This window comes from the organism of the source record quoted next, unplaced genomic scaffold (genome assembly GCF_019419815.1).
Source record: "Pyrus x bretschneideri cultivar Hongxiangsu unplaced genomic scaffold, Pyrus_bretschneideri_v1 Contig73, whole genome shotgun sequence".
NCBI classification, from domain to species: Eukaryota; Viridiplantae; Streptophyta; class Magnoliopsida; order Rosales; family Rosaceae; genus Pyrus; species Pyrus x bretschneideri.
The window spans coordinates 470,233-497,868 of record NW_025999813.1 but is presented as its reverse complement, the minus strand read 5'-3'; the positions used below and the strand labels follow the sequence as shown (position 1 = coordinate 497,868).

Genomic DNA, 27,636 nt, shown 5'->3' with positions numbered 1-27,636 from the left:
ATTATTAAACCTATTTGTAATTTTTTTTATTTAATTAGACTTCTGTACATAACAAATTTTTTTATAGAATTGTGGCGGAATGACTACATTAATTTGAGACACTTACTTGCGGGATTACATTGGTCGATTTTCAATTTTAGAGACCATTTTGATGTCTCGGGTTAATTTCAGGGATCATTTTGATGTCACGGGTTAATTTCAAGGACTATTTGTGATTTAAAAAGAACTTATGGGGCCCATTTATATGCCACATCAGTACTTAACATAATTTTTAAAATAATTGTGACGGAAGGACCACATTGATTTGCGACACTTATTTTCAGGGACTACATTGATCGATTTTCAATTTCATGGATCATCTTGATGGTGAAAGTCAATTTCAGGGACCATTTGTGATAAAAACCCATTAAATATAATCATTGGTGTAATTTCTTAAACCTATCAACTATGTGTAAATGACATTATTTTTTAGGTCAATTTTTTTCGTAGACCATGTGGTGTTACGATACTTTCAATTTTACCATCATGATGAAAAGGTTGTTCACTAAACCCTCGTGGTGAGTCTCATTAGCAATTAAGGTCCAAATCTAACATGAAAAGGCTAGATTAGTTTTTTTCAAACCAAATCAAGAAACCAAAATCATTTGTTATCAGGTGCTAGGGTTCATAACTAATAAGCGCATACAGATAGGAAATGTTTAAGCTTTGAAAAAGATATTCAGAACTAATAGCTCTAGGTCCAACCCCAAAACTAATAGCCACATCAGGAAATCAAAATTTTGAAGGTTGTTCATAGTTTAATTACATATATATGGACATTTATACTTATTCCGTGAATCGGAGGCAGGGCATCGTCCCTTTTTTTGGAACAAAGGTTTGCTCTTAAGCCATTCCGGGCCAATGACTTGGTCAGGTGGGGAGTTTGCTTAGCGCAACACATATGTTTAAAGATAACGCAGATGTCCTAAGATGAGCTCAACAACATAAATCTCGTGTAGAACAAAAGGGTAAAAGCTCATTTGGTTTTGATTCTTGGTACGAATACGAACTGTGAAAGCGTGGCCTATCGATCCTTTAGACCTTCGAAATTTGAAGCTAAAGGTGTCAAAAAAGTTACCACAGGGATAACTAGCTTGTGGCAACTAAGCGTTCATAGGGACGTTGCTTTTTGATCATTCGATGTCGGTTCTTCCTATCATTGTGAAGCAGAATTCACCAAGTGTTGGATTGTTCACCCACAAATAAGGAATGTGAGTTAGGTTTAGACCGTCGTGAGACAGGTTAGTTTTACCCTACTGATGACAATGTCGCAACAGTAATTCAACCTAGTACGAGAGGAACCGTTGATTCGCACAATTGGCCATCGCGCTTGGTTGAAAAGCCAGTGGTGAGAAGCTACCGTGTGTTGGATTATGATTGAACGTCTCTAAGTCAGAATCCAGGCTAGACGCGATGCAGCCGCCCCGCCGACCTGCAGTAGGGGCCTCGACCCCTAAAGGTTCATGTCGATGGTTAAGTCATCGTGGTAGACGAGTTGCGGTGGCCGCCTTGAATTATAATTTCCACCAAACGGTGGGTAGAATCCTTTGCAGACGACTTAAATACGCAACGAGGTATTGTAAGTGGCAGAGTGGCCTTACTGCCACGATCCACTGAGATTCAGCCTTGAGTCGCTTCGATTCGTCTCTCCCATTTTCTTCCTACACACAAACTTTTCAAATTACTCATGTTTCGAGAGGTGAGGCTATTAGTCAACAATTGGGCAAAAATTCCTCACACTTTGGCCTATCCGACAATTGTGCAAAATCGTTTATCAATCTTAAAGTTGGCTACCAAATTCACGTTGGGACTTTAATTTTGCCATGTTTTTTTCTTCCAAGTCATGTTGGGGCTTTAGCTTTGCCATGTATTTTGACATCTAGCCTCGTTTTATGTCAACAACAAGCGAGGCTAGTACAACTCATGTGATTTGCTATGACATTTCAAAAGGCGTTCGAGCCTCGCTTTATGCCAATAACAAGCGAGGCTATGGCTACCTATGCACATTGTCAATGGCATGTTGCAATGCGTTCAATATCTCGACATTTTCCTTGCACAATATGATGCTCACCATTGTTATAATTTGTGGGTTGTTAGATGATGAATGAATGACAAAAGTGGACCATCTAATATTGGGGTCCTAAGTCATGTGAACATATTTCATAGTCCAAGAAAGCAATTTTTGTTATTGCATTGGCCAACCCAAAAAATTGAACGACGACACTTGAGTAAAGTGTTTCTTGGTCTAAAAGTTGGCTACCATCTCGCAAAATAAGTCTTGTCGGACATTAGCTTTGCATGTTTTTTTCCAAGTTATGTTGTGACTTTAGATTTGTCATGTCTTTTCTCAACTCATGTAGGGAAAATGTATGTCGTGACATGCCAAGACTCACAAAGTGTCAGCATAATGTGTGTCATGACTTGTCTTTGACATGCCAATGACAAGTGCAAAATTTCGATCATGACATGCCAATGTCATGTAAAGCCTCACAAAATGTTGATCAAACAATAAGGGGTTCATGGAGTAAACCACGCAACCATTAACTGGAGTTGGAGGAGGAGGAAGGCGGTAGGTGGAAGGAGAGAGGGACGGAAGCCTATCTCTTGCCAAACCTAATACAAAACACCAAGGGGTTGTGACACCCAAAACATCAGTCCCATCCCTCGTGTTCGCCAAGGATTCACATGAGTTGCTTGATTTTGTTGCCAAACGGATCCATCGTCGGTTGATGGAGGAGAAGAAAGAGGCCCTCATTCATATTTTCGCTGGATCCATAGCCGACCAGTCTCACCCTTCGACGTGATTCAAGTTTTAAACCTCCTTTTCTTTTAAGTCAATTCCAATTTCAGTTTAAGCCTAGTATATATCTGACGACATATATTTATGGTTTCTTGATTTGGTTTGAAAAGAAAAATTTAGCCTCTCCACGTGAAATTCATGTGGGTTTATTTGATAGGAGACTAACAATAATTTAAGTTTGGACCTCAATTGCTAACGGAGCTCATCACGAGAGTTTGGTTAACAACTTTTTAACCACAAATGTGACATTAAAAGTGCCATGACATCACATAGACTATGAAATTTTTTTAAGGAAAACTAATGAAAAAGGCTTGAAAACTTTGAGTTTTAACGATAATGACGAAATAAAGCGTAAAATGAATAGTACCAGGATTGACTTTTTAGTATAAAAATGTGGTTTTTCGTTAAAGTGAAACAGTACCAGGAGTTTTTCGTTAAAGTTCCAAAAAATTTAACCTTTTTTAAAAAAAAAAATAAGGATCGTTGCTAGTAATATACATATACATACGTTTGTGTGTGTGTGTGTGTAATATAATATAGAGTTACAGAAAACTACTGTATTTGCTGTTTTGTTTGTGGTTGGATGCTGTTTTTTTTTTCAAAGCCTCACCTATGTAGGTATGGTTTGGGGTTGAGGTGATTTTAAAAAAAACTACTATAAAAAAAAGTTCGGGTGTAAAATGTGTTTGGTAAATGTAAAAATAAGTGCTTCTTTTCAAAGTTCCAGCCAAAATAAGCAGAAAAATGGAAGCTGCATTTTGCTGCTTCTTAAAACCAGCTTTTTTTTCAAAGTAGGCGGATGAACAGTAACATTTAATGAAACTTTCTTAAACCCAATTGTACCCTCTTTCTTCTTCTCGCTTTCCTCATCGTATCAAATCATCGAATCCGATTGTTCGAGATGATGAGGTCCCTCAGCGAGTCAAGTTCGGCACTTGTTACCAAGGTCGAATTCAGAGAACTCCATTCACTGACACAGAGAAATAGCTTGTGAAAACCTAGGTCGAATTCATCGTCCTGAGTCCGAAGCACGCAGATTCGAACATCAATTTCTTTTTCGACAACTGAGACAAGACGGGGAAAAAGAACCTAGATGGGAATTATCCGTCTTCATGCAGAAATCTGTCCCAAATATGTACATCAAGGAGGTATGCTTAGAGGTCTTCAAGTCCTACGCGACGAGGACGGTGGTGCCCGGGTTCGACGAGTTTTTCAACACCATAACGGGTTTGAACGGATCAGGCAAGTCCAACATCCTCGACTCCATCTGCTTCGTCTTGGGAATTACCAATTTGCAGCAGGTTCGCGTCGCCAACCTCCAGGAGCTCGTCTACAAGCAGGTCCAGGTCGGAATCACCAAGGCCATCGTCTCCATAGTCTTCGACAATTCTGACCACGCCCGTAGTCCCCTCGGATACGAGGCCCGTTTTGAAATCACCGTCACCCGTCAGGTATTTTGGGTTTTAACAATTAGGTCTCGTTCGATTTTGGTGATTGGGAAATGGAGAGAACAGAGGGCTGGAGGGGAGGGATTTGGATCTTAAGCTGTGAAATCTGCTGGAGATTTTAATGATTGGGAAAGGGAGAGAACATAGGGTTGGAGGGCAATATATTACGTTGACACTAAGATGCCTACAATCTTTCAATCCCTATCAAGTAGGCATAACTATTAGAATTTTCAATTTCTATCTTTCAACCCTCCAACTCTATCACGATTGCAATTTTTTAATTTTCAACACCTATTATAGTGAAAACAAATTAAAATAACAACAAAAAGTTATCAAAATTATGTTCATCTAATCTATTCTAGTAAATAACAACAAAAAGATATCAAAGTTATCAAAATAACAACAAAAACAAATTAAAATAACAATTAGAGTGCAAAACAAATTAATTTAACATAATATATTCTTATATTACTAAATATTATAAGTTTATGTTATATTTAATATTGTTAATTTAACATAAATGCTTATAAATATTATTCATTTCCATTTTCTCATAACAATTCAAGTGACAAAATTAATTAATTTGACTAAATATTTATTAATTTAACAAAAATAGTAGAAATTTATCTAAGTACTTAAATTAGAATTTTTAAATAAATAAACTTGTGTATTATAGAATTTAAAAATTAAGGAATTAAGTGAAAACAACCTAAATTATGTATGTCACATCCCGGCCCGGGGCGGATCACTTCCCGGGCCGACTCCACCACCATAGCACGATATTGTCCACTTTGGGCTTACCATTCCCTCACAGTTTTGTTTTTGGGAACTCACGAGCAACTTCCCAGTGGGTCACCCATCATGGGATTGCTCTAGCCCCCTCTCGCTTAACTTCGGAGTTCCTACGGAACCTGAAGCCAGTGAGCTCCCAAAATGCCTCGTGCTAGGTATGGATGAGAATATACATATGAGGATCACTCCCCTGGGCGATGTGGGATGTCACAATGTAACAATTCCGTCGTCGATCAATTCTTTATGTACTCAGCTAGCTCAAATAAATTCCCTACAAACATAAATTGTAAATAAAAATTAAACATAAGAGGAGAAAATAAAAATATTAGAAGCAAGATGCTTATAATATTATTCATTTCCATTTTCTCATAACAATTCAAATGACAAAATTAATTAATTTAACAGAAATAGTAGAAATTTATCTAAGTACTTAAATTAGAATTTTAAATAAATAAACTTGTGTATTATACAATTTAAAATTTAAGGAATTAAGTGATAGAAACTTGAATTATGTAATAATCCCGTCGTCGATCAATTCTTCATGTACTCAACCAGCTCAAAAAACTCCCTACAAAAATAAATTGTAAATAAAAATTAAACATAAGAGGAGAAAATAAAAATATTAGAAGCAAGAAAAACTTACTGGTGAAGAAGGAATTAATGAACTTGGAAGAGCAAATAAGAAAGATTGGAGAGAGGAACAAGAAAACACCGTTGAGGAGGGGGGGGGGGTTTATAAATTGGAACAACAAATAAGGAAGATGCGGGAGAGGAAAAGAAAACACATGGGAGAGTATATAAAGGCCATTTATCCGTCGCCTACAACTGACCCTGGGTTTCAAAATATTTTAAAAAAATTAAAATCTATGTCGGTTAGAACCGACGCGAGCTTTAAAATATTTAAAAACAATAGTTAGTGTCGGTTATAAGCGACACGTCAACTTTATGTCGCTTAGAAGCGACGCGGTTGTTTTAATCCGACGCCAGTATTTAAAAATTATTAAATTCTGTGTCGGTTATAAGAGACATTAAATGTTAACGTCGGTTAAAAGCGATATAGATAGTTTATGACGTTTAAAACCGACAATAAATCCGACGCCATGTTCAGATGGTGTCGCAAATGTCTTTTCCGCCACCGACACAATAAGACCATTTTGTAGTAGTGAGTTTTACATAAAGTTTACCAAACACCTGAACATTTTTTTTTGTTAAAAGCACTTGTACAATAAAAGTTTACCAAACACTTAATTACTTTATTTTACAGCTGATTAGTTTTACAGCACGGTAGAAGCAGTATTTTTTAAAAAGCACAGCAATACCAAACTAGCCCGTAATCCTAATATATCTCTAATTAAAAAAAAAAAAAAAAAAAAACTTTGTACTTCCACATTCTCTTAAAAAAATTTCTCACACACTTTGTGTATGCCTATATGCTAGTAATATATATATAAACGTGAGAAACATATGAACTTAGTTTCTGGACAAATTATCAACCGTTTGACTTCGCCATCTTTGAAAGTTTGAACATGGACTAAAACCTGATTCAAACAAACATGGAACGTTGAACCCTACAGTACTTTTCGGACAAACAAATTCCTGCCCAATGATCCATGCATTGTTCCGTGTGGTTTTGTTTTACCATAGAGAGAATGAGCTTATTTCTTGTTTACGAATAACGTATTTTGATTATACAAATTTTTTAATAGGAATTGTTTAACTTTTTAATCTTCATTTGCAGATCATTCTTACAAAAATCATTTCAATCGTAGATCATATAGTTACTAAAATGTATAGAATAAATCAATGGTGCAAGATCATGAAACATATTTATGATGAAAAGTTCATTTTATTTGATACCTTTGGAAAGATCTCCAATTCAAATGATTTTTTTTTTTTTTTGCATGAAGAAGAAATTTATTAAAGCTTAAAACATCTAATACAACCGTTTCCCATACAATCAAATTTAAAAGCCTCCATAGTTGAAGTTGGAAGACAAAAATCCTAAAAATGTGGGTTGGCAACAATGAGGCCCACATGAGCTAATGTGTCTGCCACAAAATTAGCTTCCCAATAAATATGCTTCTAACTGATATGCTGAAATTCAGAAGCTAACCATTTGATGTCCTCTATCATAGGTTTAAGATGCCAAAGAGGCATCCAAACATCTTGCATCACTTGGATGACAAGCTTAGAATCCCCTTCCACCATCAACTTCTTCACACCTTTGTGCCTAGCGAGCAAAAGCCCTTCCTTTAAAGCAACGACCTCCGCAACCGAAATGGTGGCGCCATCAAGGTTCAAAGCCCCTGTACCAACATGTTGCCCCTCCTCATTTCTAAGAACAAAAGCAGCTGCAGAGCGATCCAAACTAACCGACTCATCAAAGTTTAATTTTACATAGCCATGGAGAGAAGGATGCCAACAAATGGGGTGTTGGTGGCAAGGATCACCCCTAGAGATCTTCTTACAATTAACCTTAAAAAAAGATAAGCCTACACTTGTGGCAATGGAGATACTCCTAGCCGGATTAAGAATCATACTTCTAAAAACTTTATTATTCCTATCATTCCATATTTGCCAACAATTCAAAATAGCTTTACTAAGATCACTCAAATCATTGCATTCAACATTGTCAATTAGTTCCATCCAATCTAACACATTATTAAACTGAGTCAAATTATTCTTCCAAGGACCTACTGGAGAGAGGTTCCACATTTCTTTAGCATGCTCGCAATTAAGAAAAAGATGATTTTGAGTCTCATCCTCATTACCACACTTAGGGCACAATTTGTCAATATTTTGAATAAATTTACTCAATCTCATCCTAGTATGAAGTTTTTCATGAGTAAAAACCCATGCAAAATTTTTTACCTTCGGAGGTATCATTAACCCATACAAATGTTTTTACCTTTGGAGGTATCATTAACTTCCATATGTTCTTAAAGGGCTTTTGCCTTTTAACTTCTTGATTATTATTACTTTGAATCTAAGTCGCTGACTTGATTGAGAACTCACCAGCAGAGGAGTGTTCCCACACGAAATTGTCACTTTTATTTTGAAGGGAAATAGGCACCATACAAATTTTCCTCACAACATTTAGGTCCAACACTTGGGACAGACGAACACTATCCCAACTTTTATTATCAATAAACTCACTCACTTTAGTGTCCCAATTTATGTTCTGTCGTTGATTTTCAGGAATCAGTTGGAACAATAGATAAGGAAAAACCCAATGATGGGTCCAAAAAAGTATATCCTCACCATTACCCATAACCCATCTAATTCCCCTGTTAATAACATGTTTACTATTCAAAATCCCTTTCTAGGCCAAAGAGTGGTTCTGCTTAACTTTGCAACTAAAAAAAATCATCCTTCTTTATGTACTTTCTTTTAACAATTTGCACCCACCAATTGTTATCATCCTTTAAAACTTTCCATCCTAACTTAGCCAAACATGCATTATTGAAATGATCCACTATTCTTACACCCAACCCCCTCTGATCCTTAGAAGTACACAATTTTTTTCCAAGCCATAGGTTTTAACTTCCTATCTCTCCCCCAAAAGAAGTCCATACACTCATTGTTTAAGTTCTAAGTTACTCAAATAGGACATTTAAAGCAAGACATGATATGACTCGGCATACTAGATAAGTTGGACTTAATGAGAGTTAGTCTTCCTACCTTAGAGAGAGTATTAGCCTTTCACCCAGCAAGCTTTTAATTAACTCTTCTGATTAATTCACATTCATTCACTAGATCTTTTCAAAACACAATATTATGAATGCCTAGATATTTGCCGATGGTGGTTTTATGTTGAATATGTAAAACATTCACAATAGCATTTCTAGTTTGGGCATTAGTATTTTTTGAAAAATAAAGTGAGGATTTGTGAAAATTTACCTTTTGACCCAAAGCTTTGGCAAACATATTAAGAACATGAAGTACATTCCTAGCACCTTTTGTAGTTGCCCTAGCAAATAACAAACAATCCTCTGCAAAAACTAGATTTGATGTTCTAAATCCACTAGGAGAGGACATAATACCAATATGCGATGTAGGGGTAGTGGCCATTTCGTTAAAGTGTCTAATTAACGGTTCCATGCAAAGAATGAAAATATAAGGGGATAAAGGATCCCCTTGCCTAATTCCCTTCTTAGGGTAAAAGTAAACATGGGTAGAACCATTAATTAAAATCGAGAAGGAAGTTGAAGTAATGCATTCCATAATTAAGTTTACCCATCTTTCCGCAAAACCAAATCTAAAAATCACTTACCTGATATACTCCCAATTAAGATAATCATATGCTTTTTCTAAATCCAGTTTTATTCCCATTGCTCTAGTCCTTCCTTTCTTACTTTTGAAACTAGAAAACATTTCATGCGCAATCAAAATATTATTATGAATAGAACATCCCGGAGAAAATGCCCCTTGGTTTCCAGATATGCAATGGTCGATAAGTGGCTTTAACCTTTTAATGATGATTTTCGTGATGATTTTATAGCTCACATTGCAAAGACTAATTGGTCTATAATTACTTACCACCTCAGGATTTTCCACTTTTGGGATGAGGGCAATGTTGGTATGATCAATAAGCCTCAGGATAGTACAATTTTCAAAGAATTCCTTAACCATAACACTCACCGAATCTTTGATTATATCCCAACATTCATGACCAATTCCATTCGGACCTGGTGCTTTCAGTGCACCAATTCTTTTAACTGCATCCCATATTTCTATATTTTCAATGGGCTTGAGTAGAAGTTCATTGTGATGGTTGTCATTACAAGGATCAATAATATATGCAATAGAAGAGATATCCATAAGAGTAGGGGGAAAATCACAAGAAAACTGCAATTTAAAGTCCTGCACAAAAGCCTGTTCTAGACCCTCACCCTCATTCCACCAAAACCCATAACTATCCTTAATCTTTCGAATTTCATTTCTTTGTTTCTTTTTCAAACAATTGCCACCGTTTGGAAATACCTTGTGTTCTTATCACCTAATTGCAGCCAATTGACTTTAGTTTTCTGCGTCCACATGACTTTTTCTTGTTGAATTAAGTTCCTCACCAAGCTTTATTTCTAAATCAATCTCTGAATCAACATTTTGGTTTTTCATGATGGTTTCTTGCACCTTAGCAAGGTCCCCAAGGATTTTTTCCTGATGCTCCTTTAAATTACCAAAAGTTGTTTTATTCCAACCTTTAATCAGATATTTGAAAGTCCCAACACATGCCCTAAAAGTCTCAATGGGACCAAACACTTCATTGCATCGCTAGGCATTCTTAACAAAATCCTTAAAATCAGGATAAAGAAGCCACATAGCTTCAAATCTAAAGGGATAATTATTCTTATAATAATTTTTTAAATTGTAGGTTAAGAGAATAGGTCCATGGTCAGACCCATAAATTGGGTAGTTATGCAAGTTATGGTTCGGGTTCTCATTTAACCAATAAGTATTAGTTATAGCCCTATCAAGTCTCTCATAAATTCTGTTGTTATCAACTTGGTTATTGCACCAAGTAAAAGGGACACCAGAAGCATTTAGAGATAAAAGGTTTCCTCTGTTTAAAAAATTGATGAACCTGGTCATATATGAAGTTAGCTTGGCAACCTCCTTTCTTCTTAGTTATGTCTACTATATTATTGAAATCCCCCATTAAGCACCACGATTTATTCTTAGGGTCTAGTTTAAGAATATCCTCCCACAATTCCAACTACAACTATTTTTAGGAAAAGCATACACAAATGTAAAAAACTGATCTTGATTAGAACAAGGATCATTCACTAAGCAATGCAAATAACGACAAGTAGAAGTGATAACAGTAACTACAACCTTGGACGAGTTCCATATTAAACATAGATCACCAGCCCTACCAGTAGGGCTACAACTAAATATCTTATCAAAAAACCTTCCATAAAGTTTCCCTGGACCTTCTCCACATCAATTTTAGTTTCCATTAAACAGAAAAGGTCCACCTTAACGCTAGCACACAAAAGATTAAAATTATTTCTAAAATCAGGTCTTCCAAGACCCCTACAATTCCAAGTCATGCACTTCATTAATCTATCTAATCTCCTCATGGACTTTTTTACTTGGACATAACACTCTCATACTTGGCCTAAGGGAGGATATCGCAGCTTCTGTTGCCATAATGGATGCCACAACATCCCCCACAAGCCTACTTCCCTCCCCCACATTCCTACTTTCTTCCTGAATCACTACATCGTGACGATTAAACATACAATTACGAGAAAACATATTCAGCCAAGCTAAATTCCAGCACACAAAATTCTCACAGCAATAAACAATTAAAATAGTACCAATAAAATCAATCTATAATTGATTATCCATCAACATATTACCCAAATAAAACCAAACAATATTAAGTTTATTAATCCTATTAAAAGGACAAGCAAGCCAGGAACTAGTACTCACCTCTTGGATACAGCCAGCACCCTTCTCAGTCCTTCTCCAGTCATGTACCAGCTCCGCTCTCGCAACCCACATCCGCATATCAGTCTCGCCATCCCTAGGTAACTTACAAGCAATCACTAGGAGACAAGCAATCAGATTCAGAGCTCCAAAGCACTCCCAAATTGAAGAGCAATTGACTCTAATTTGAAACGCTTGCCCCAAAATACCAACTCTTTCAAGCTTTCCAACTTTAATCAACAACCAAACAGCTAGGAAAAATTTAGATCTGAATTTCTTTTCCTTCCTCACAATAACTGAAGAACAAATAACTAGAAACTTAAAAAACTGCAGGCATTCAGATCCCGCAAGAGAAAACCCGAGGACCAAGCTAGGAAGCCCAAGACTCCTAATTGAGAGCTAGTTTGGTATTGTTGTGCTTTGAAAAAAAACTGTTTTTGCTGTGATGTGAGAATAAGCAGCAAAGTGTTTGGTAAACTTTTTTGTAAAAGTGCTTTTGAAAAAAAAACAGTATTATAGTGTTTGGTAAACTTTTATGTAAAACAGATGTAAAAAAAAGTCAGTTTTTCAAAGTTGGGTTTTGCAGCTTCTTATTTTTGGCTTTTTTTTCATCCAAAACTGTGAAAAAAAGCTGAAGCTGAATGATTACTAAACACAAAAACAGCTTTCAGCTTTTTTTTATACCAACTTTTTTCAGAATCATCTCAGTACCAAACCAGGCCTGAATACCTCGGCCTTTAAACCCTCTCACCCTTCACGGGAGAGAACACTATATCAATAATTCCCCCTTTCCCAAAAGACTAATTTAATAATCGCAAGATTTATCGCAACTGGAATTGAACGAGGACGCTCTATAATCCATCGGAAAACCTTAAAATTAAAAGCCACTTCCCAAAGGAAAAGTGAGAGGCGCCGCCCCCAACCATTTGGAACCCCAAATCCCAAAAGTAAAAATTAGCTACAATAAAATTTCCATCTTCAACCCAACAAGACAACCATCTGCAAAACAAACTGTAAAAAGCTAGACTAAGTTTAAGGTGGCCCAAGTCCAAGGGATTAATCACATATTTATTCCAACGCACATATTTATACGAGTTTGGTAGTACTTTAGTTTTTATATTTTCCATAAAAGATTGAGATATGCAGGAGAGAAAGATGGAGAAAGATCATGGAGGATGAAGCAGGAGGTATATGGATGGACAAATTGTGCATATACTCCCACCTCCTTTCTCTCTTTTCTTATTCATTCTCACTCATTTTCTGCCATACATTTGCCTCTATCTTCAACCGAAAAAAGAAAAAGAAAAAGAAAAAAAGAAAATTGAAAATGAAAGTGTATAAAAAAAAAAAATGTAAAATAAGTGTCACCAAGCGAGCCGTTTTTCTTTATTAATAAAGTGTACTATTATTCAAGTAAACGACCAAAATATCATATTTCAAATTCACCGTCTAATCACACTTATTCTTTTCTTCCAATATATTGTTTTGGCTGACATATTTTTAAACTATACCGATATCATCTCATATGACAAGTGATGTGTACAACAATTCAATAAATTCATTACTTGACATGATATGTACAAAATCACATGTCCGGTGAGATAGTACACCAATGTGATATAAAAATAGGTATACCTAGCATTTTCCTATACATATGCAATCAACTTTATTCGATGAATATTATGTTGCAATTTATTACATACTTGTAATACTGATCTAGTATTGTAATATAAGCATATATAAGACTTCTCATATATAGTCCATGGTATTTGATCATGCTAACAAATGATACAAGCTGCTATATATAGGAGCATGCAGTGGCGGATCTATAGAGGGACCTAGGAGGTCCCAGGACCTCTCGGCGACCCTAAATCGTTGCTAGAAATTTTTTGAGGACCCCTCGTACTTGAACACGAGGTCTGTTCAGGATGTTCTGTAACTTCTGGGTTTGGTGGTTTTGTTCTTGCGAAGACGAAAGCAGGAAGAAGATGATTAAATGAGTCTCTCTCATCCCTTCATTCCCACGTGACCACCCTCAAACTTTCCCATTTAATGTATTTTTTAATTGGTCCAATCATGTTTGGACAGCTAACATCAAGTTGATCTTTCCAAAAAAGAAAATGGGTTGTCAGTCCCTAGGTGTATTTTTGCTAATTGGTGTGGCTGCCTCTTTATGCGTCCAGTACCTCATTTTACTTTCTACACCCACATATTTAACACACTTATTTGTCTTAAAATTCAATACAAATCAATATGATCTCTAAAAATATTATGTAAATTATTATGAACTTGTAATTATTTGAACTTTTATCTTATACCTTAAATTCACCAAAATACTAAAGGTATATAATAAATTTACTTAAATTCACCTAGTCCGCCTAGATCGCAAGCGGAGAAGAAAGAAAATAGGACCGCTTTTAACAATTGGTATATGTTTTGTGTTTTTTTTTTGTTAAACGCGTAGTATAGAAATAAAAAATATGGAGAGATTTTTCAAGCCAAAGACAATAGCACCATCTATTTGTTCATTGAGAAAGATAGTTGAGTGACTTAATTAGTTATTTATATTGAGAAATATGTTTTTTTATGTACTGGTAATGAAGCTATCATAGAACATTTTCATACTATGAAACCCCGTTGTGGACGCTCAAATTAGGATTTTATAACTTGTAATGTTGTTTTGCGTATGATTTTTGAATGAAATGTATTATATTTAACTTTTTATTGTTAATGTTGTCTATAAAAAATTTTACCTTTCTTAATGGGACCCCCCAAATTTAAAATCCTGGATCCGCCACTGGGAGCATGCATACCAATGCGTAGCAGTGGCTCACGGATGAAAGGACGTAGGACAGTCTCCATGCATGCTCATTCAGCCGGCCGCCCGGAATGCATTTTGAAGGCCCAGTAGGTGGAACCGGTGCTTTGTCGATCTCGTCAAGCATGAAACCTGTCCATGCTGGCTTTTCCTTGTTTAAGAGCAACTCCACCCTAAGCACATAGGTTGGTCCACAATGAAAAAAAAATAGGCTGGCACCCCTTAAAAACCCTCTAGCCCATCCAAATAGGCTGGCATCCAGCTCAAGCCAGTTCATAGGTTAGCCCAAAACGTGCTGAGCTAGAGACCAGCCTACATGACGCTAGGCTGACATCATAACCACCAGAATTTTTTTTTTTTTTTTTTTGCGCGCCGGGTCCTAGCAGAGGAGACTGTATCCACCAGAGCGGAGGCAGTAGAGAGAGGTCCGTTCGCCAGAGATGGCAGAGAAGGAGATGTTGGGCTCGTCTACGACTGTTTGTCCCCGGAGGTAGCAGACGATGGGTTGTCGCGGTTGGTCTGACACGACACCGCATACAGTTCCGGAGGCGGAGATAATGACAAGGGTGGAGCAGGAACCGAAGGCATGAGCTGGTAGTGGTATAACAACGAAGAGGATGGTGGTGGTGGTGGTAAGGGAGGAGAAGAGTCGTTTCGTCATAGAAAGGAGTGGGGATTGATGGTATGGGTGGTGGGTTGGTGTGCTTTGGTTTGCTTCATTTGAGATGCCTGCTTCAGAAATTAAAAATCAAATTGTTATTTTATAATAACAATTAATAATATTTTAATAAAATTGACTAGGCTATTTAGTTTTAGGGGTGGAGATGCATTTGGTCAATTAAACTGTTCATGAGTTTAACACTGTTCACTGAGTGGATTAAATGGTCTGGGTGCTAGCGCATGTTTTAGGGATGAACTTGCTCTAAAGGCCTAGCCATTGCTGGACTAGTGTTTGAGGAACTAAATATCAAATAGATAATGAAGATCATCTCAGCTATGTTGAAGAGATGGTAATTTCTGCTAGTTTGCATTGTGTATTTGTGTACGAGAGAGTTTTGTGTAAAGTATTAATTATGAATTTAAAAGGAGGCGAAACATGGTTTATATAGAACTGTTAGTCTCCAGCATGCATGGTCCATATTTCGAATTACTTTTGGGTATTCATGTATATCCCTAGCTTAGAGTCTCATGTATTGCTGAGTAATGATCGCAAACCTATCAGAAGATCGAATGGAGAGGAAAAAGGAAACGAAAAAGACCCAGCTTGGGGGGCCTGCAGGGGCTGGTCAATTTGAAAGAGAATTCTAAATGTTTTCCCAAGAATTTATGGGGTCGGTTTGATCAAATATAACTACAAAATATTTGTTTTTATCAAATATCGACTTTCTTTTGGGAGTTTTGGACTACTTTTCTTTTTGTCTTACACAATGTTACTCGATAATCAGAACTAATCTACTTAGAACATTCTTTAAAAATTAACTTTAAAATAAAATTAACTAAATTTGAAATCGTTTAATCATTTAATTTTTATGCAATAAGTAAAAGTACCACATTTCTTTAATTCCATATTAAAACTATGCCAACTTTAATCTAATAGTTAAATGAGGATCAACTTAACTAAACTTCGTATTTAAATTGAAAAGAAATTTAAACGAGTTAACCGAATAATGAGAGATGATGCAATGATTAGAATAAGTTAGCAGGTTCGATTCTTACATACTCTATATGGAGGAGTGCTCTTCTAAGGTCTTTATTTTGAGGACCTGTGAGGTCCTTTTTTATATGAGTCATCCGATTAATCTTATGGTAGTCTAATCTATCAACTTAAATAATCTCTGTTATACTGAAAACACAATAATTCTACAAAGTGGTTAAATTAAAAAACATGTTTCGTGTTTAATCTTCTGTCTTCTTCCCCTAGCATCTCCCTCCTCCACATCCCCTTCCTCTTCCATCTCTCTTTTACTCTCAATCGTTCACTCCCCTTTTCTCTTCTTGAGTTTTTTTTTTTCCTTTTGGTGTATGAGAGAGACCTATTACAAATTTTTCACCGTCATCATAAAATTTAATATAAAAATGAGTTCATGCATTCAAGAAGGGGATCCTAAATTTCGAAACCACACAATCTTAAATTTTTGGTGCTTTGTAATTAACTGGGTTTGAATATTATTGATAAAAGATTGGATGAAATTAGATGTGTAAAGTTATTAAGGTTTTATGCAATTGGACTTGTTAGGTTTAGGATCAATGAGGAGACTAGGTTTTGCAAAAGGAAAGGATTCGACATGACGTGAAACCTACTTCTCTTTTTTTTTTTTTATGTTTTATTTTTTATCAATTAGTATTTTGCTTCCGTGTAACTGAAATTATTTACGTTGATAGCTTAATCTACCATACAATTAATCTGAGGATCTATATAAAAAAATAAAAAGAGAAGAAGAAGACGTGAGAGGTTCTCAAAATGATGACCTTTCCTCTCTTAAATAATATTCAAGGTGTAAACTGATATACCCACACTTCATTACTTTTCATATTGTAAAACCGATCAGGTTTCAAATTTTTTTCTCGTAATTTAAGAACTTTTAGAACTTGAACAAAAGGCATGTAAACCGCGAAGTAGACAGTATGACTACATCGTTTTCACAAAGAAAAGAAGAAGAACAGATAAGTATAACACAGGAGGTCACAAGGTGTTTGATTGATTTCCAAGGGATAAGCATTGACATTGTCTCAAAACAAAGCCAGAATATATACGAGCGTTGGTAAGTGACATGTTTTAGTCAAATCATATATGTGTGTGAGTGATCAGTTGTTAATACACGTTCTACGGTCTGGGAGGTCGTCGTCAATATGTCAGATACGTTAACTATGTGATCCATATATACTGTTCTGATATATAATGAAGATTATAGAACGAAATCTTATAACACGTAAAGACGATGGATAGCTTCTAAGTGCAAAGAAATTTCTTATGGTATATATGGGCGAATAACTTTCAAATTCCCAGGAACTTAGAGAAAGTGACGAAGAAATGCATCACTAAAAGTTAGATAGGAGGAATTGGAAATGAATTTGCATGAGCAACTTGTGAAAGGAATTTGCAAATTAATGACTACTTGGAATGTGTCATTTAAAATCATTTTTACCTATTGATAGAATTTTTACCACCAACAAAAGTAGGGATAAAACACTTAAAATACTTGCAAGAGTACAATGTAATTGTAGTATAGTCGGCTCTAGCAAGGTCGTTCTCCACAGGGATTGAATGAATAATTTATGTTAAAACCAAATCTTAATTAATTATTTGAAAACAAAGTTTGGAAAAAGGTGATTTTATGACCTAAAATATTAAAAACGAATTTAATTAAAAACAATTAAATAAATTGACAAAGTCAAGGAAACAAAAGAAAATAGTTTGAAAATCTATTTAAGCACAAGGGTTCCATCGTCATCTTACACAATCTTACGTAGTTCTTCTAATTACTTATGAATTACCCATGCATATATCTCGAGATCCTCCAATCGTATCCGTTTATCGTATATCGTGCGGCCATTTTTTGTCAGGTACTGTTTGTATTCAATTTTAAATAAAAAAATTTACAATGAATTTTGATCGCATGATGTACAATGAACGAATACAATTGGAGGATCCCCGAGATCCTCACAAAGAGGATCCGGAGAGGATCCTCATTCGTAGTATAGGATGAATGCAAACTGTGAAAATCTTTCACGGCATACATATGTAGCATCTTTTTATGGCATGCATCATTCCATCTTCGTATTTATTGTCATTTCAATACTTAAAAAAAATAAAAAATTGTTATTATTAAGGAGAGGGGGTGGGAGGAGAGAGTTCGAAATTGTTACAAAAATTTACAGAGGTGGAGTTTCTAACCCGGGATATATGGATAGAAACCCAAAATCTTATCTACTAGGATATTCAAATGAGTGTGTGTAACTAATTTTCAATACCTAGTAACTATCACAATTTTGAAGCACGAATACCTTATGAAACCAATTCTACACTTTGCAGCAAAATATAGGGAGTGTATGTATAAAAGGACACTAGAACATTAGAGGAGAACGAAAGATAAACAGATATTTCTCTCCACTTTATTCAAATGGTGATCATATTCATTAAATAAAGCAGAACCTTTTTTAAAAAAGCAGGAACAACACACGGAACAAAAATTAACATAGCACACAACCTTTAAATTATTACAGTTCTAGCTATCTGAAACTTCAAACCAAAGCCCGAGAGAGTGCACATTTGAATTGAAATCCAAATTCTTAGCCTATTTTAGGCGCTGAAGTAACAACGCCTTGCTCGTTAGTATAGACGCGGACCCTGTCATGGCGTAGATCAAAGGTGACAAAGGATCCTTCAGGTAATGTGTGGGCTTTCAGCGATGGATTTTCTTTCATGATTGCGGCTACTGCCTCGTCTCCTTTAGTGCCCACTAGCTCTGGCCATGACAACTTCTTCTCAACTGTAAAAATGAACCCACAAATTAGCACATAATCTGCAAATTAATAATTACAGATTAGTACAAATTTCTTGATCATGGTGGAAGCACAATAGCACTAATTTGATGTGTGTTGGAAATAGATGGAGAAGAACTCACCAGTGGTCGTGCTACTTGCCATCTTGATATGATGATCTCTATATAATCGTGGTAAAGAGTTTAATTTTGTGGGAGTAAATGGTATGTGAAGGGGGATTTATATATAGGGTTACACTGTTTGGCCTTAGGTTTTGTGTGGCCGGCGGGGATAAAATGTCTGACTATATGCTGCATTTTGGCAGGAGATGAAGAACTTTTGTAAAAAAATAAATAAATATTGTCATTGTCTCAATAATCTATTAACTGATTTATTTAGTCGCTCCTGTGGATCGATTTTCTAAACTAGAAGAATACTATAATCTTATCCTCTCATCAAACTTTGTCTTTTTTGCATCCGTTAACATTTGAAACACTTATTAAATTATATTTCTTTCGCGTCTGTGTAAGAGACACCAGTTTCATAAGACTCACCGCCGTGAATTTGCAAATTAGCTGACCCTGTGAGTGAAGATTGAACACAGATACTATGGCTCAACAAAGTGAAAAATTAGAAACGGTATATGCCACGTTTGGATTCTTAGTTGCAGATCCTTACATCTTTCCACTTCGTTACCCGGAAATTCGTCAAGTTCCATACGTAGTGACATCAATAGGTTAAAGGTTTGCATAATATATAGTTTTGCGTCCTGACAATCAGTGAAAGCTTACATATTTTAATTGATTAGCTTACGTAATTATATAATAACTTGAGGAGGCTACTTCAACCTTGGATCTTTGCAAAATGGCAACTCCTGCACAAGTTCTTCATCTTGCAGCATCCTCATCTTAAGAAAAACTCAAAGTCAAATCCTTCAAGTCACAAAGTAAATTTGTATACTTTGTTTGCACTTCATGTACACTTGTTCCATTTCTTTTCCTCCACCCTTCCTCCACCTTTCCTCATCCCTCTTTTCTTTCTAGTATTTTCCTTCTATTTCCTAAAGAAAAGTAAAAACTTTAAACTAAAAACTAAATAATTAAGAAATAAGCACTTAATTGCCTCCGAGTTGTTCTACCTTAAGTGGTCAAGAGCATTATCCAAGATCTTAGATTCAGTTCTCCTTACTCAAATGCTGCTCGTATAAAAGATTTATTAAATTAGTTTCAGATAAAATGATATTAAGTTTGGTTTTTACAGTTAAAAGACTAGCAGCCGATATAACCATGTTTTAACTGTGTGTGTTTTTCTAAGTTGAAAAAGGTATTTTACCAGTGACATATATGGAAATAGTTAATTATTTAGATACAATTTTGGAAAAATTAATTAATTAGATACAATGCTTTCAAGCCGTTGTATACAAGTTAAAAAAAGAACATTGTAAATGATTGTTGTTTATGATTGTTGTTTCTGTTAAAAGTCACCATATAGCAATTCATGTAGGTAATCAACTCCTAATAGGAATATAAGAGATATTCCTAAATATACTAGGATTTACACAATCACATTCCTAATCTAATAGGACTGCAACACTCCCCCTTGAGTGTGTAAATACTCAAGTAAGTGGCACATCAGGTCTTCAATGATAAAGTAAGTACAGTTGATGAAGTCGTCGGCATAATGAGCAAATGCGAGTGTCATATCAACAAAAGAATGCATAAAACGTAAAACTCACAAAACCTTGCTATGATAAAGCTCAAGGTGGGAGAAAAACCCATAGACTAAGGAGAAAAGTGAGAAGCTGCATTAAGTCAAAACTATACGTCTTTTGGACGCAAGTAGAAGAGCTCACAAGGGTACGATCAGCCCAGGATGGGTGCCTCGTTAAAACCTAGTTAGGTAGCAAAAACCCAATGGAAAAATGCTCCTAATCGTAGGGAAAAAGAGGACATTAAGATCAAGTGAGTATACTTCTGGATACTCCCCCTCAGTTTAACATAACTTCCAAATGAGAACTACAAGCATTGCATATGAATAGTTAGGCATACCAATTCCTCGGACAAGCTTCTGGAAGTTTGACTTCGGCAATGACGTCGTGTAGAGGTCGGCAAGGTTGTCTAGGATCGGCTTACATGACTTCAATCTCTTGATGCTTTTCTGATGTAAATGTGGACGCAATATGTCTTGGTGTTGACTTCGTTGATGTATCATGGCTTGGTCGGGTTGATACATGCAACATAATCTTCATGGATCGTCATCGGGACTCAATAATGGATGAAAACACAGCAAGTATTTCGAATATGCTCAACAAGAACTCCTAATCATGTCTCACTTGTTGTGTAGTGAAGTGAGGTGAGTCTTGAAACGATTCGAAGATTTCGCAACTAAGGTCATATCGTGGACCTCCAAGATATTGCAATATCCTTAACGGTAAAGAGATAACCATTTGGGGATTTTGCCTAGTGCAGGTCTGATAAGTAACCAGCGTCAACATAACAAACAAGGCAAGCATCATTTCAAGGATCAGGGGGTTGGATCCGTTTGAGATGCGTTGGAATTTGCCCTCATAGTACCTTCAGTATATGTCTTTAATACTAATTCAGTGGTTGCGTGTAGGCGCAGTGCTGCACCTTTACCAAGATCAATAGCGAATGAGATGTCTTGTCTAAATACAGTAAGCTAAGTACAATGAATCGCAAAGTTGAACTTTAGATATGGAATTTTAGATTCCATAACCTCTTCAAGGATCTCATTTGCATATAACGTATGAACGATCAAATGTATACTCAAAGGTGACACCTTCAGGGTGTAGTTCTACTAGTAGACCAAAATACCATCAGAACAATGCTTTAACTTCAGGTCAAGGCATAAACAAGTTTTCCCAAGATCTTTCATCTCAAATTCCATCTTCAGGTGTGAGGCAGTTTTCTCAAACTCTTCCGGAGTCTTAGTGAGATTTGTGTTAACGACATAAACTGTAACTTTAGTAATTTGGAATAAAACTTTATAGTTTAACACTCAAGGGCATAATTCATATCCCTGACTGATCAAATAATCACGTAGATGGGTATACCACATCCGTCAAATTGTAAGTGAACGCCTCAAACAAGTTTAAAGGGTGTTTCGTGGTTTTGGAACTATTTGAACCAGTCCATGTAATTCTTCGGGAACTTACATGTAATTTTCCGTATCTATATCCCTATGGAGAAAACATTAACCACATTTCATAATGCTGCTGTTAATCACATGACGTATGAGAGAAACCTTGTGTCGTAAGGCGTGCATCATATTGCACTTATTTCATTCATTTCATAACGTTTCATTTCCCACTTGTAACATAACAGGGCTATCTTGGGCAGTGTAGGAACGACAGGTCTAAACACATTTTGGTAAGGAATTTGACCTAGATTGTAATTTCGGTTGTTCAATCAATTCTACGTTGTCACTTAATCAACGGAACATGGTTCTATATCGTCACTTTTCATTAATATCGGTAGCTACCATATAAGTGAAAACATCATCGATGATAATCTTATTTCAATTCCATTTAGCTCATCCAAACTAGTATACTGGACCAAGAACTTTAAGTCTCGGGAGAAATTCGGATTAATCTCATGAGATGGAAATGATTTGAGACAATGATCAAGTTTAGATTCATTGTTATGACATGTCTTCCTCTTCCAGGGAAGTGAATCCTACGAACCAAGTGATCTGTCATGCTCCAGGCCAAGACAGATTGACTGGCTATCTAACGGTGTACCGCACTGTCCAATAGGGGCGTCTAAACCGTCCAACAAGGGCAGCACACCCTACAGGGATGTTGACTCAACGTTTGTTAAGTACGTTTATCCTTGCATGCATGTTTGCAGCTGGTATATATCTCGTCACTTTAGCTAGATTAGAGGAATGTGTTTGGGGCAACATTCTGAAATCTAGAATTCATCACATTTGTTTATCACACTTGTGCAGTATGAGGATTGAGATGAGACATAGTGGGCAACGTCCACGCAAATTTGCACCGTTCTCCAGGAACATTGACGTTCTTATCTCCCCCTAACGGCAGGAAGACTGTCTCATTAAAGTGACAACCCGCAAATAAGAGGTAAAGAGATCGCGTGCAAGGTCTCAAAGAGAGCTAGTGTGAAGGAGAATCATAAACGACAAAAGATACACATCCTTCTTTGAGGACCCATGGTGGTACATTGCGACGGTGCAACTTGGCACATGGAATGCTCACTCAAATGTGTAAATACGAAAATCGTCAGGTTCGTACTCAGTAACCAACTGTAACATCATATAGGTTGGGTGGCAGTGGGCCTAAAGGCGGACCAACATAACTGTGTACAAGGATTGCATAGCCCTAGGTAGAAACCGAAAACTTGGTACGTTTACCAAAATTCAAGCGATCATATAAATTGCGCTTTATGATCACTAAGCGAGGCTCTTTGGGGTGAACATGGGAATTCAATGTTCAATTATAAACCCAAAATACATGCAATACTTTATCAAAAACCGTCGATATAAACTCTCCGGCATTATCTAGTCTCCCGAACCTTAAGGGATAAGTAGGGTGGTGAACCCTTAATCGGCCATGAGGTTTAGCAGCAATGTGTGTGGAAAAACATGTGACCAGTTTGTTGATTCATCAACCAAAATCATAAGTATTTATATGGTCCGCATTTTGGTTGGATTAGTCCACATATATTCCCTTGAATCCACTGTGAAAAGATGGTTATTTCGTATCTTTGCAAGGGATAATATAAAAATCAATTTCCTTAATGAGCATGCTTGGCAAAGTGTGCATGTAGGCACAATATCCTTACTTCAGATAAGGAGATGCGTTGTAGCATCATTGTTCGACCTAAGTGTCCCAAAAAGGTCGTGCCAAAGCAAATAAACTGCTCAATCACCAGGCTCCAAGTCGGCCACATGTGGTGTATTCCTAGTTGGGAGACGATCCATTGGCCCCAAATCAAAGCTTCAGGCCCATTTTTGGAGATGGTGCAAAGATATTTCACTCTATTTTCTTCAGTGGTTTCATTTATGATCATTGTCATCTCGAATATCCTTAAAAACTCAACAACAGGGAGAATTTAAGGTCCCTTAAATGGTGATTCAGTACCATTCATACAACAAGGAGCGTGTCAGTGCTCTTAATTAGGTTGGATAGACCTGAAGTCGTTGTTAGAGATGTGATTTAGGTGTAAAAGTTAGTGTGCGTAGTACGCATTCATCCAGACAACTAACTTCCCCACATTCCTACCTAATCACGTGTTTAATTGAATCGGTCACATGTATTAAGAAACATGAATCAATTAACTCATATTCGAGGACAACATCAATAAGATTATCCATAAGTAAACCATACACCAAACTTGAATCCAAGAATATAGAAAAATGTTCACAAAGTAAGTGGTTTTACTAAGGGGATTCGGCCAACAAGGCCATCCATGTCAAAATTCTGCTTTTCCAATGGTGTTTGGTGGAGAAAAATTAGTCTCACATATTGACTACTAGAATGGTACTCCTTAACAACATTGGTAGGGGCATGAACAGATGCATAACCAATGATTTATTCCATCAAGACAGAAGTAGATTATGCAGGGTTAAGGTTTAGGAATACTATCCCTTATTCTTGAAGTTTTAGGTCTTAGGTACCAAGGATCACGCTTCGAGCATGATGCCATACCTTGGCAGGCCCTGATTATATGTTTGTGGTAGTAATCAGATCCAAGAATTTGGTAAACTTCTGCTTTCTACACTATTGCTTCAGAAGCGAGTTAGAAATATGGAAGGACGAGAAAAGTATTCTCTAGTCAAAATTTGATCGGATTTATAAACTTCAAAATTATACTCATTCATGGCCGTAATCATCGTTTGCTTCAGGCAATGTCTTTCATGATTAGACAGTCCGTAGGAGCGAGCCAAAGAGCCATGGAATCCTCGATCAGAAGGTATTTCCATTTGTAATGCTTTGGGCACAAGTCTTCGAATGAAGATCATGGCGGAGGCTTGTTTAGCTCTTCCTTGCCATAGTTGGCGTCAATGGTTTCTCAGCTTCTTGATAGTCAAGTGGAGATTCACGTCTTGTATCCCACATAAAGTGGTTTCTATTAGAAACGTCCAAATCAGGAAAATCGAACTTGTTACAATACGACAATCCACTGAATGGAGGGAATAAGATTGTGATTGGTGCTATGGGAAGGAATCATCCATAAGCATCAAAGTTAGAACATTTAAGTTCTAAGACATGGTTTTCATGAAAAACGTCAGGTTTTCATGGGTGTACTGTTTTATGAAAACTTCGGGTTTCAAATGCACTAAATTTGAAACTACAAGTTCAATTTAGTTTATGAACGTTTAGTTCATAAAAGAGAGGTTCCTGCAAGAAACACATAATGCAATATACAACTAAGTGTAGTGGATTTGAGGTTCTTCGAGAACTCAAGTAGGAGAGCTTCTTTCCTACGAAAGTATGTGACGGTTAAAAGTATAAAAATAAATTATTGAATCGTTAATATCCAAAAGTGGGCTTCAGGCTAATAATTTTGGATTAATTATCAGACTAATGGACTGCAGGTCATTTTTAATTAATTCAATAAATCGAGTCATACAGGGTCTATTGTAGAAGCTAAATATTATTAGAATAATATTATCGGGTCGAAAATATAGCCCTAAAAAATATTTGGGCTCTGGTTAGGTGCCTTAAGTGAAAGGCAGGGCCCAAAAGGGGCCTCGGATGTGGGCTGCAAGCCACGGATCAGGGGGTATAGGCCCAGCCATTAAGGCTGGCATTTTGGACTGAGGGGCTAGGCACGGGAGCAAGGCTTAGCAAGTTTGCTGGCTTGATAATGCGTGGGAAGCCCAGTCGAATAACTGGCATCAAATTAGAGCGTAAGGATGACCCAGCAAGCAGTGCGGGCTTGCTGCTGGCAATCCAGTGCCTCGCGGGACAAGGGCCCAGTAAGCATGATAGCTTGCTGGCATGGGCCGAGAACATATGAAGGTCCAAAAAGGAAAGTTGCAGGCTTCCTTGATGAATGTGGGCTACAGGCCCGAGTCATCCCAACTAGGTTGAAAGCTTAGGGTGACCATCTACTCGCAACAAAGTTGCTCTCAAGGTCCATGTGAATGCTGCAAAGCCCAAAAGGCTGCTACCCAGTTTGTGCCGCAAAGGGTGGTGCCATACCAAATCCAAATTCCCAAAATTTTTCGACATAGGTAGGGTTTAAGAAACCCTAGAGTTGCTTCTAATTTAATTTGATACTTTGACTCACATATTCCAGATAACAATTTAATTGTGCGATGCATGAAACAAATATATATATATATATATATATATATATCAGAAGGAAAATATAAACATAGAGGATTCATGCATCATGGGAAATGTTTTCATGCTTCATGTCATTTCAAATATCTTACTCTATTTTAAGCATACTAATTGGCAGAAAACAACAAAAGCCTTTGAATTTGTTGAAGATCCTTATCGGAAAGGTGGAATTGCATCTCCAATTTTATCACGTTCAACACAAAAAAAAAAAAATTAATTAAATCAGTAGCATGTAGATCAATTCAATAAATATCATAAATTAATCATAAAAGGAATGATTAAAACGTAATACTCCCCTGATTGAAGAATAAACTCTCTTTAGCACATCATCAAAAGTGTGTTGATAACGTGTTGTAGGCATACTTTACTGAACAATTATGGAGGCCATATGGAGAGAGAGGGTGCGGCATATGGAGAGAGAAGGTGTGGCATATAAACAAAGAAAAGAGAGATGTGTAATTGTGGGTGTGTGTTATTCCACCCTATTGTGCCTTTATTTATAGTAGTAGGGAAGGTTAATTCCTTACCCTTTAGGATTACAACATTTAGTAGGTAATCAACTTCTAATAGGAATATAAGAGATATCCCTAGATATACTAGGATTTACACAATCACATTCCTAATCTAGTAGGACTGCAACAAAAATGACAATTTTAAAAACACTTGATATGAGAAAATGAAGAAAAAGTGAACATTAGGGTCGAATGTTTACTGCCAAAATGACAATTTTTTTTTTTAGAGAAGTATGATATTCATTGATAAGAGAAGGGAATACGTACAAAAGAAGAACAGTTGCATACATAGGCCTCGATAAAAACCTTGCCAGGGTTTTCAACCCGGCCTAAAAGAAATAAAGCATTCCGCACCGTAGAAATTACAAGTCTAAACTTTCCTCAAATATAAGATCAGTGATAATATCAGGTTCCTCAAACCAAAGCATTTGTCCATCCATAAAAAGATCCAACTGAACCAAACGGTGTGCAACCCTGTTAGCCTCCTGTTCAGTGAAAGACAGTCGTGAGGGATTGAGTGCAGAAAATGTCTAGCATCATCAATAACATGCCCCAGCCGAGAAATATCATCCTCAGAATTTTGTTGCAGTGCAGCGATCACCATCTGTGTATCCCCTGCAAATTCCACACAAGCAGCCTCGAGATCGCGCGCAAACAGCATGGCAACCCAAGCTGCATCATCTCTGCTGACAGTGATGAAGAAATTCCAACAAGTCTTTGTATCATTGCTGCTACTAACTTCCCACTTGCATCTCTGACCACCATGCATATTCCCCCCATATCGCTATTCTCTTCCCATGCTCCGTCGAAGTTGCATTTTAACCACCCAACATCAGGTTTCTTCCATTTTTACACAGAAATCTGTCGTGAAGCCTTTACCTTGCCATGCCATTTTTTGTATTCATGCAACCAAGCTTGAATACTTCCATGAATCTCCAAAGGCTGCTTTGAAACTCCTCTCCAATAATAGGAATTAC

The 27,636-nt window shown here is 36.7% G+C and overlaps 3 protein-coding genes across 3 annotated transcripts; 1 reads left to right on the top strand and 2 right to left on the bottom strand.

Moving 5' to 3' along the window:
* The first annotated feature begins 3,951 nt into the window (after positions 1-3,951).
* On the top strand, positions 3,952-4,383 carry LOC125472768 (structural maintenance of chromosomes protein 2-2-like). The gene has a single exon (XM_048574594.1). It carries the CDS (start codon positions 3,952-3,954, stop codon positions 4,381-4,383), a length of 432 nt encoding a protein of 143 aa, XP_048430551.1.
* A 2,778-nt stretch (positions 4,384-7,161) lies between these two features.
* Positions 7,162-7,794, bottom strand: LOC125472767. Its single transcript, XM_048574593.1, has one exon. It carries the CDS (start codon positions 7,792-7,794, stop codon positions 7,162-7,164), a length of 633 nt encoding a protein of 210 aa, XP_048430550.1.
* Positions 7,795-7,980: 186 nt separating this feature from the next.
* Positions 7,981-27,428, bottom strand: LOC125472766. The gene is made up of 3 exons (XM_048574592.1): positions 27,080-27,428; positions 11,518-11,810; positions 7,981-10,071 (listed from the first exon to the last, which is right to left on the bottom strand). Exons 1-3 carry the CDS (start codon positions 27,426-27,428, stop codon positions 9,349-9,351), a joined length of 1,365 nt encoding a protein of 454 aa, XP_048430549.1. The 3' UTR covers positions 7,981-9,348.
* Positions 27,429-27,636: the final 208 nt, after the last annotated feature.